This window comes from Branchiostoma floridae, chromosome 2 (assembly GCF_000003815.2).
Source record: "Branchiostoma floridae strain S238N-H82 chromosome 2, Bfl_VNyyK, whole genome shotgun sequence".
Lineage (NCBI taxonomy): Eukaryota > Metazoa > Chordata > Leptocardii > Amphioxiformes > Branchiostomatidae > Branchiostoma > Branchiostoma floridae.
In genome coordinates, this window is record NC_049980.1 from 17103912 (window position 1) to 17114648 (window position 10737).

Below are 10737 nucleotides of genomic sequence, written 5' to 3' on the forward strand. Positions count from 1 at the left end.
AGGCTAAGAATAATATGTGTATATTTCTGGACAATTTATTTTTCGTTATTGCAAAAAGCCCAGTGAGGCCCTGGGTTTTTTAAATGTGACCCTACTACTTGCAAGGTGACAGAAACAATTTGACTGCATGAAGATTTTTTTCATTTACAGGATGACTACCAGACATACTTGACTAAAACTTTTGGACATATTCCTCAAGTGAGGTTTCAAATCTCCAGGACTCGGTGCTTAAAAGAGCAAATCATCAACAGAAAGAAATGTCCGAACCTCAACCACGTGGCCATGGGTACAGGAGTCTGCCCCGTGCTCGCCGCTTTACGTATGGTGTTGGCCATATGCTGAATGACCTCTGTGCTTCCATGTGGTTCTCGTACCTCCTGGTCTACTTCCACAAGGTTGTCAACTTTTCTAACGTACTGGCTGGCCAGCTGCTCATGGTGGGACAAGTCAGCGATGCCCTGTGTACACCGTTTGTCGGATACGAGTCAGACAGAACAAAAAGTGGTTGTGGGTATGGAAGGAGGAAGATCTGGCACCTCGTAGGTAAGATATTACTAACATATACGATTCTGTCCATCATGTACTACAAAATGCCCAGCTAGGAAAGGTAAAGGAAACATTTTTGCATGTCATGTACCAGTACAAATGATAAATTTTTGGAAAAGACTAAATGTTAAAACAGTAGAAAGAGTCTGACATACGTTAACATCATATACTCCAAAACTACTGCTTTGAGGGTAACTACTTAATCAGTTAAAAATAGGTCATGTATTCAATACTTTGGAAGAGCGTTTCACATTTTCTCTTGTCCCACCACAGGTACAGTGTGTGTAGCATGTAGTTTTCCCTTCATCTTCAACCTGTGCATCACCTGTTCAAAGTCTCCAGACTGGGCACAGTTCATCTACTACGCACCGTTTGTAGTCATCTTTCAGTTTGGCTGGGCGTCCACACAGATCTCCCACCTGGCACTCATTCCAGACTTGGCCAGCAGCCCCTCACTGCGAGTGGAACTCAATGCTATCAGGTCTGTCTTGTTACTAAACTACTTTGTATGAGAAATTCAGCCAAAACTGTATTTCCATGTGTTCTATTGGCCCGTGATGATAATCTATTGGAGGCTTCTCTAAATTTGCCGTTGCTCTGTGCATTTGCCACTTTGGGTTTCCTTTGTTTTTGAAAATTTGAAGTTGTCAAGGTTACTTGATTCTTCCAAACTAGGACCATCAAAGATCTAGGAACACAGTCTTTTGTTAAAGTCTAGTCGAACCGGCAGTGCAGTAATGGGAAAAGAAGACAGCGTAGCACAGTGGTAGTGTATTCGGCCCGTGACCGAGAGGTCGCCGGTTCAAATCCGCTTGCTGTGTTGCCGGTCTTGTGCCCTTGGGAAAGGCACTTTATACGACTTTCCTCACTTTACTCAAGTGAAAAATGAGTCGTCCCTCGGATAGGACGTTAAATGGAGGTCCCGTGTATGAGGAGAGCCATACCCTATGCACGTTAAAGAACCCGCCACATGTGCGAACATCCACCCGAGCGGATCAAACCATTCCGGCCAAAATAGGGGTAGGGAATCTCCCGAGCAGCCCTCGTAACCCCTGCCTCGCCTATTGGCTCAGTTAGTCCTCACTCATAGTGAGAAATTGGGCTGATCTCAATCATGATGTTTCTGACCTAGAGCGAAGAGTTGCTGTTACAGTTCCAATCATGTAACCCGTAACCTTGAGTGGCCTTCAGGCCTTGTTACGTGGTGACCATTGAGTAAAAAAAAAAAAAAAAAAAAAAAAAAGCACATTCCACTGCAAACACAACACGGCCGGGGGACATGAGAAAAAGGTCACAATCTTCCCCACCAACCTCAGCTGGGAGAGATTCCCCAGCATAGATTCCTAACTGCCTGATGTAGATCCATATGGAATCCAAACTGATTATTGCTAATTTTGATGATTTCTCAGGTATGCGTTTACAGTACTTGCGAATGTGGCAGTGTATGCTATAGCCTGGTTGCTCCTTGGTTTAGAGGACAGGTCCAACCATCATGACCTTTCACCTGAAGATGCAGATGAATTTAGGGTAAGTTTGGATATAGTTTTGAGTATCAGGTACTATGATGTAGCAATACTGAAAATGTCATCAGTGGTTGTGTTTTGTTTGCCTCTTGATTCTTGATGATGTTGCATTGTCACTTGAATGTATAGCTTCAACTTCCTTATGCATGTTTACAGTCTGTACTTTGTTGCTCTATGTGCACAATTGATTAAGTGCTGCTAAAAATGTCTTGAACTGATGGTCTGCCATCTGTACTAGTAGTCAGTTAGTAGTTATTAGAAATTTAGAAAATCAATATCCCATCCACTTTAACTGTACACATAGATATATTCAAACTGTTGATAAATGTTCCAACTTGTTTGATATTCCTGCCAGTTTTAATGTCTTAATATTTAAAATTCTTTCCTCCAGAACCTTGCCTTTATTGCCATCGGTATTGGGCTATTATTCTCCTTCATCTTTCACATGGGAACTAAGGAACCACTCCGGCCCAATAGAGCAGAGAGTGTGACAGAGGATGAACCTATCATTCAGGTACGTATTGTATCAGACTTTTGTTTGCTGTATTGACAGATATAATCATCCTTCAATAGTTGAATAGAATAGAAAGGAAAGAATTAAAATGTAGAGTCTACATAGCAACTAGAATGTAGAGCCTACATAACAACTGAGCATTATAGAAGGAAACAGAGAAGTCCTATATCTTGTTCCTAGTTGGTGTTACATGCTTTGGTAAGATGTTAGAATTATCATGTGAAGTTTTATGTTTATGAAGAATTAGACAACGTTGAGTTGTGTTCATGTTTCCTATCCTGCAATATAGTAACAAATATGGATTAAACCATGAAATGATGTTTGTTTACAGGAGGATGAAGAAAATGAACTCATTGTTAAGAAGAAAATCAGGAGAAAAAAAATGAGCTGGAAATGTTGGCTAAAAGAGGTCCAGTTTTACCAGGTGAGCACACACTGCATTAAGACTGCATATGGTATATTTGCAAGATGAAGTTTCTGACAGACCTGGATAACGATAAAAATGGCATGTTGCAAGTATCCTTCTTCAGGAAGATATTTTTTTATCATCAATCATGCAAATATGTTACAATTAACATAATCTATTGCCTGGTGGTATTCACTTTTATCTAACCTACATGTGGCACTGCTATGAGTATGCCATCATTTGTTACTAAGTAATTATACAATTTTCTCATTAATTCTCAATTAATGTTCCTCTTGAACCAAGCTACATACAGTATGACATTTCTGTCAATCAGCACTATATGAATGCTGCCAGTGTTAAGTTGGTCATCAACATGTTACCTAATTGTAAAACATCATTAAAATCCATTCACCCCTACACAACATAGCCTATTTGAAAGTCTGCAGCAGAAATGCTCCCTCCAGTTAAAAAGAAAGCCCGAACTTATGTCTCTTATTTCCAAGCACAAGAGCTGTCTACCACCCAAACATAATGACCTCAGCTTGCATAGAACACAAAATATCAAAACCAGAAGTTCTGCTGCAGTACAAAAGAAAGCTGCCAGGGGTCCAAGATCTTTTCTCGATCGGACATGACCCAACGACATACAATCAATCCATAGCTTCTTGAGTTATAGTGCTAAACAACATACATACAATACAAACATACATTCAAACATACATTCTAAAGAAAACATAACCTTGGCAAAAGCAACAGTTACTGTAGGGTTGTCAGTAGGTGAGTTTCTAACAGCCTGGAACTCCTTGTCCTTTGAACCTTAACTTGAAAGTGTATCAATTCCAACACAGTTGTACTACTTACACATTTTCATTGTATGTTCAATATTCTGCTGCTAGGTGGCTCTTCTATACATGTGCACAAGGTTGATGGTGAACATGTCACAAGTATACATGCCACTTTACCTCACGGACACTCTCAACTTGGACAAGGTAGGCCGTCAGACAAGTGCCTTTTTATCACTTCTACAGATACAAAGAATAGATATAGTGTCTTTGTACCTTTTCATTACAGATCCTTATGCCTATAGACTGTGGATTGTCTTCTATGTTCTCTTTTGAATGTCTTATGTTTTATTTGCATCTTCACAGGCTTACATTGCAACCATACCTCTGGTCACGTACTTGAGTGGCTTTTTGTCTTCCTTTGCCATGAAGGCAGTCAACAAAGCAGTGGGAAGGAAGGTAAGGCACACCTGTCAAAGTAACGTCTACTGTCTTAATACCACTATGTTTATGGCATTTCCTCAAGTGATACCGATTAAGTAAGGACACAGTTCATCATTTTGCCAAGTTACTGTCCATGTTATAGGTTACCGTTACCACTTAAGGCACTGGCACTTATGCTTTGTTTTTTTATTGACTCTCTAGGCCTGCAAATAACAGCATATCACAATTTTAAGACATTCCCAAAATGTGCTGGGAATGGGTATGCTCAGACCAGGGTGACAAAAATCTGCCAGGAAGAGTACTCATCTTGCAGTTAACCATACGTACCTCTATACAGCAGCTGTTTTTCTTTCCTTGTCTGGTAGAAAGTGTTCAAAATATGATACTCAGCCAAGTCATTGTGGTGATTTTATTGTAGATTCCTGACATCTGTATTGTTTCCTTCCCTCAGATGACATTTTTCCTGGGAGTGATGTGTGTGCTGTTTGCCTGTGATTGGATGTGGGTGCCCAACATCGGACTGCAAGTTTACGGAGCAGCTGTGCTGCTTGGTGTCGGGGGTTCCACTGTTCTGGTTACGTCCCTGTCCATGACTGCTGATCTTATAGGCGAAAACCTGGTCAGTTAGTACTTAAAGGGCCTTAACTTATTAATCAGCTGGTTTTTAACATGGCAACTGTACACACTAATTGTTAACCTAATACAGTAACATTACCTGTGAAAATTTGTTTTGAAATTTCAATAACATTACATATTCTAATTGAGAACTTCATCCAGTAACATTACATATTCAATAATGTTGTGTAAAGTAGATACAGTGGATTTATTCTTCATGTTAACCAACATTTTTCACATTGAGCTACATAATTCTCATTTAGAGCTTTAATTCAGCCTGTCATCTGTTACATTTTAAAAAATTAAACGTTAAAAAAGGAACTGTGAATAGTATGTGGCATCCATGTATTGCTGTTAGAAAGGTGGCATGAGATACTTTTTGGGTGAACATTTTCAGGCCTGTCTGACTGAATTGTTGAACAAGGATGTTTTTCAGTCTCTGTCGTTATAATCTTTTTGCAGGAAAGTGGTGCTTTTGTGTATGGAGCAATGAGCTTTACTGACAAACTGTCCAACGGGCTGGCTGTCACTCTAGTACAAACACTACATCCGTGCTCAGACGAGAAGTAAGTATTGTCTAGCAAGTACTCAAATCTGTACATTAGGCACTGACGTTAGGACTACCTCTACATAAAGACCATCTGGCTAATGTGACTGCTTTTTGATGGTTCCTAACATAATTTCCCCATTGACACAAACATCACAAATGTGTACAGTGACCACTTATCCACATAGACATACCAGTAGCTGCGTGTGTTTTGCCAAGATGACCAAGAAAGACTACCATGATTTTTCTGCAGTGCATGCATTATGGGCCAAGGTAAACGCGAGTAAACTACTGGAAAATAATGAATTGAAAATTTTCTGATGCTGTCCTTTAACTAGGATTATCATAGATGTTTGCTTATTGAGGGAATTCATTATGTCTCTGTTGTCTGATGTGTCAAAATGGAGTTCAGTTTATCTAACAAAATCATGATCCAAGATTATTGTGTTACTTGTTGTCTAATCTATGTTGCTTGTTGTTTTTAATTTCTAAGAGTTAGTGATTTGATCTAATTTGTTTTGCTATCTTGCTATGGCAACCAGCTTCCTTACTGTCTGATTTAATCTTATCCTTGTGATCCTTTACAGTACAATGTGTAAGCAAGCACCATGTGATTCAACAGAAAGGCAAGGCAACTAATTTCCTTGTCTCAGAGATTTCTGATATTTTCTTTGCAATTCATGTCATATATTCGCACATTTTGCAGCTGCTTGGTGAATCTTATTATTTACAGTATGCTTGAAAAAACTTTTATTTTGGAAACAGCTGATTATTGATGTCATCCATTTAGTCAATGTGTCAAATCAACATGGCCTTATGTAAAGTCTCTTCCCACTAATGGTACTGCCCTCTAACTGTCCCATCTTGATCTGCAGTGTGTGCTGTGATGCCTGTCAGTCATACTACCAGGAGGTTATGGTGTTTGTGCCAGGAGGCGTGGGGTTACTTGCTCTATTGGTATTGGCAACCATGATCTTTAAACCCATAGGCATCAAAACAGAAGGTATGTCATCAGTATCTATCTGCTTTCTTGCCTTATTGTGCCCTAATGCTTTGATATTTTTATCCATGAATCTTCTCAATAGCCTGGAGTCCAGCCTTGTTAGCTTTGGTTTGCTCCCGGTGGGGTGGTGGTCATCTCAAGCCAATCATATTGACATCTTCCTTATCACCTAACAGTATCTAAATTCACATCCACATTTCTGACTCTTTCTTGTTGAAATGTGCAAAACGCCATCACGAGTCTTTGTGACTTGGTATGGAACAAATTACCATTGTTTAATGGTTTTTTAGTTATTTATTTAACATAAGAGAAGAAATTTAAGCTGCTGAGTTTCTAGATATCCCTACATACGTCCTGATACAATTTATACCTAAACAATGTTGCTAAGTACAGTAAATAGTTCGGAAGAAAAAAACAGCCTCACACTCACAGACAACTCCTGTCCATTAGTACTAGTAGAAGTAGTAACTATTCTAGATATAGAGGTAGTAAAGCATCCTAAATGTAGTTAAAATATTGCAGTTAGTGCAATTCTGTTTTAGAACAAACAGTTTGACAAAGTAACTTGATTTGCATGGCCCTAGTATACTTTTCTTAACAAAGAGGATGGGCGTCATTTCTATCAAGGTGTGATGCATGAAAAAAGTATGCAACAGTCTGATGGAGGTGAAGTGGAGACTCTTCAACAAACATGCCAAAGTTCTGACTCTGAGGTGTGATAGAATGCATGAGGAGGCATCTAAACACAATCAAGTAATGTTCTATTTTGTTTAATTTGTTTTTTTATAGATTAATCATAAGAAGACACAGTGATGATGAACTCTACATCAAACTTAGAATTAAAACTTACAATGACAAATGGCAATAGAGCATTTGAAAAAAGTGAAAGTAAAACAACATCACGCTTAAAATTGTGAAGGATTTATACGTAGAAAAGTTCAAATTGAAATGTTTGGTATTGACAATACAAGTTTTGTTTCACCTTAAAATCAAAATATTTCTGAGAGTTCCTTGGGACAGGAAAGGTGAACCTTGAGGATGGAGCACACTAGTTTTGTAGACAAGGTTCACCCTTCCCTAGATGTAGGTCGGGCAGTATAATAGGACGTGAACAATGCTTTCACATTGACACTCATAGATACATGCACGGCTTGGGGACTAAATTATGTGCAGATAGAGACCATTCCGAGACACCATGAGGGTTTTTAGACAATAATTGTAATAAGTTGGAATTATTTTGAATAAAAGAATATCTAAGCCCCAACAGTTATGATTTTTTCAAAAAAATTAATATGGAATTTTGAATCTATTTGAATTCTTTTGAATACCTTGGAAACATTTTGAAAGAGATCACACGAAAATCTCTTTATTTACAATAATTTTCAAACATCTGCAGGATTCTTTCACTTTTAGAAATATTTACAAAAAATGGTAAACCTTGCCAAATGGTAGAATTCATTTATTGCCCCATAAAAGTTAGCCCCTTTTGTCTGCCTGGTATATTTTTAGATTTCACTGGTGGGCACTGGTGGGTCCTTTGTGGTAGGCTATTGACATGACACCCAACCATAATTTGCAAAGGATGTGTGAATTGCTTTCCTCCTAGCCCACAGACCCAATATTACAAAAAATGGTAGAAAATGGTAAATAATGGCAAAATGCTGTTACCATTGTTTACAAATTCTTAGAAGTATTCTGTTCCACATCGTGAATATTTCAAAGGTTTTACAGACCGGGGAAAATATTAAGAAAGTTCAAATAGCATTAGAAATATTTCAAAAGTATAAAATCTCCTGGACATATAATTGAAAACAATTGAAAACATTTGTAAATGATGGCAACCCTCGTGGTGACTTGGAATCGACTCTAACTATTTCATTTAAAAAAATTATAAATTGGTAGTTTCTTCAATTGGTCATGCTATCTCCATCCATCCTAGCTTAAGTTTAGACTGAAATCTTTCTACTAATAAAAACTGATTTAGAATAGGGTGTATTGCAACATATCTTCAGCTGATACAGTGAACTCAGCTGGAAGAACATTACTTGTAGAGCATAAAGCTCTAATTTTCTTTTAAAAATCTAATATGTGAGAATAGGTCAATTCCATGGCCTCGCCCACCTTGGTAAAAATGTGTAAATATACAGCATAAAAACAGAAAAATGCAAATATTTGACAGACATGCTGCACACTCTCTCTGCGGTCAAACTGCCAATTGCTATGCCGTCATGGATTGAACTGATAGTTGTGATTGACAGTCAGAATCAATCTATTCTGGAACATTGCATTCTGTTGTGCAATAGATAGCACTCATGGTAAGCTGCCTGTCACATGCTATAGCCTCTACCTGGCTCCACATGTTGCTGGAAATAGTAGAAATTGGCCAAGTACACACACCAGAGAATTTGACTGGCCCAAAACTATACATGCACACACAAATGTAGTTAGTGACATAGGGAGGGCGTGCCAACTCCTCTGGTGTGTTGTATGTCTATTTGGCCAATATCTACCATTTTCAGCAACATGTGGAGCCTGATATACCTCTGGTATTAGTTGGAAACAATTTTTCAAAGGGAATTATCCATTTAGAATTTTAAGATGGCTGGAACTACTGAATTTTCTATCACTGCATTACTGTGCATTTGATTTACATCATCATGTATCACACCTTTTTCTCAAATTTGATTTCTCTTTTTTCACTACCAAAATAAGAGCAATTTGATTATCAGCTGTTTTACTATTCATTTTCATTTGATCAGTCATCACAGAACGTCAGCTGGACAACAGTGCAGAGCATGTAGCAGTGGATTATGGTGCGGTTAACTCTACACAAGTGGAACAGGAACAACACTGATGTCTCTCTTTTACCTGTAATTTTTCAGGGATTAAAGGTATAAATGCCATCTTCTGGAGCTGAGTCTGTCATGTAATACAAAGACATTCATTTTGAAACAGATTAAAAGGGCTATATTGTTTTATTACTCAAGTGTTACTGGTTTAGATAAAGTCTATACATGTATAGGGAGATTACTATATTGGATATAACTGGACATTGAAAAAATATGTGTCACTGGCCTGTGAAATGCCAGTTTTTGTGCATTTCTAGTCTTGCTAGCCCACCAGGTCGGACCTGGTACATGTAGATGACCTAAAAAAATCAGTGGACCAGATTTTGGACTGATCAGAAAATGGACAGATGATATCGGCAGGCATCCGCATGAAAAAAAGGTAGAGTCTGTTGTCATTTCTACCAAATTTCAGACAAACGCACAATGATAGTTAGCCTTGTTTCATGAATATATGATTTTAGAATGCCAGTGGGAATCAGATACTCCACCAGGCACATTCATTTGTGGTGAAATGGACAATCAAGACATCTGTACTGAACTGTACCTGAAGTTTCTGTACCAGTACCCACCCCTAATGGAGGCCAATAGCGTAGATACCTTCCAAACAAGGAATAGCCAATAGGAAATGTTTTCTCATGCCTGGAAGAAAGCAATAAGAACCAAGTTATCAAAGAAATCTGAGTATTGCACAAGTCAAACAGTAATGGCAATAAGATTTCTCTAATTGGATCAGCTTTTATATGTCAGTCTTGTTATGTATGCTGCCTAGGTCAGCTTAGTGAAATTTGTAGTACCTACATATGATTACATGTGCAATTTTGCAAGGACATTGCCATAACCATTTTGTCCCATGGAGGAAACTATTGTGTACATTTGATATTTTACTAATTATGATTTTCCAACAAAATTTAATGAATGTAACATACATTACGTAAATATCTAAAGCTTTTGAACAATGTCAATCTTTAGTACATGTAAATGTTGTGTAGAATTTTGTTTAATTCTGAATCCTGCACATACCTTTTCAGGTTATTAGGTAGACGTGAATGTGCATTTTGTGGAATACATACTTTGATGTTTTGGGAGTAGACTGTGTAACACAAACTCCATTGTGCGGGGCTGTTACTGGCCCCTCCTCCCTCTAGGTGGCTGTCCTTATGTTAGGCAACCAGCTATAAGCATTATGCAGTACTGGCAAGGAATCGGACATAGAAAAACATGACCCATTTCAGAACTTTACTTTAGCCGTGTCTGTAAAGTGTAAATGTAAGCTTTGGAAAAAGAGCCTCGAATTTTTCAGGGCCTGTGTGCTAAGATAGCCGTGTCTGTAAAGTGTAAAGTGTAAGATTAGGAAAGGCCTCCATTTTTTTCTCAGCCTGTAATGTGGTTAATGAGCCGTGTCCGTGTAAAGTGTAAGATTTGGAAATAAGCCTCTTTTTTTTCGCTTGGCCTGTGTGCTTATGATAAAAGCGTCTGTAAAGTGTAAAGTGTAAGGTTTGGAAATATTT

At 38.2% G+C, this 10737-nt stretch overlaps 1 protein-coding gene across 3 annotated transcripts in view; it reads left to right on the forward strand.

Annotated features, from left to right (window-relative positions):
• The window catches only part of LOC118410167 (major facilitator superfamily domain-containing protein 12-like), a 12735-nt gene extending 2660 nt beyond the window's left edge, over window positions 1-10075 (forward strand). Inside the window, exons 2-14 of one of the 3 annotated variants that reach the window (XM_035811702.1) lie at window positions 151-543; window positions 820-1027; window positions 1956-2073; window positions 2461-2583; window positions 2915-3007; window positions 3886-3978; window positions 4138-4230; window positions 4667-4834; window positions 5293-5396; window positions 5965-6003; window positions 6253-6380; window positions 7008-7133; window positions 9140-9249. In XM_035811702.1, coding sequence (XP_035667595.1) covers window positions 258-543; window positions 820-1027; window positions 1956-2073; window positions 2461-2583; window positions 2915-3007; window positions 3886-3978; window positions 4138-4230; window positions 4667-4834; window positions 5293-5396; window positions 5965-6003; window positions 6253-6380; window positions 7008-7099 — 1545 coding nt within the window. In that variant the 5' untranslated portion in view covers window positions 151-257 and the 3' untranslated portion in view covers window positions 7100-7133; window positions 9140-9249. Of the gene's footprint in view, window positions 1-150; window positions 544-819; window positions 1028-1955; window positions 2074-2460; window positions 2584-2914; window positions 3008-3885; window positions 3979-4137; window positions 4231-4666; window positions 4835-5292; window positions 5397-5964; window positions 6004-6252; window positions 6381-7007; window positions 7134-9139 lie in introns of all 3 variants that reach the window. The other 2 variants (XM_035811701.1, XM_035811703.1) reach the window with 2 other exon arrangements.
• The last annotated feature ends 662 nt before the right edge of the window (window positions 10076-10737 follow it).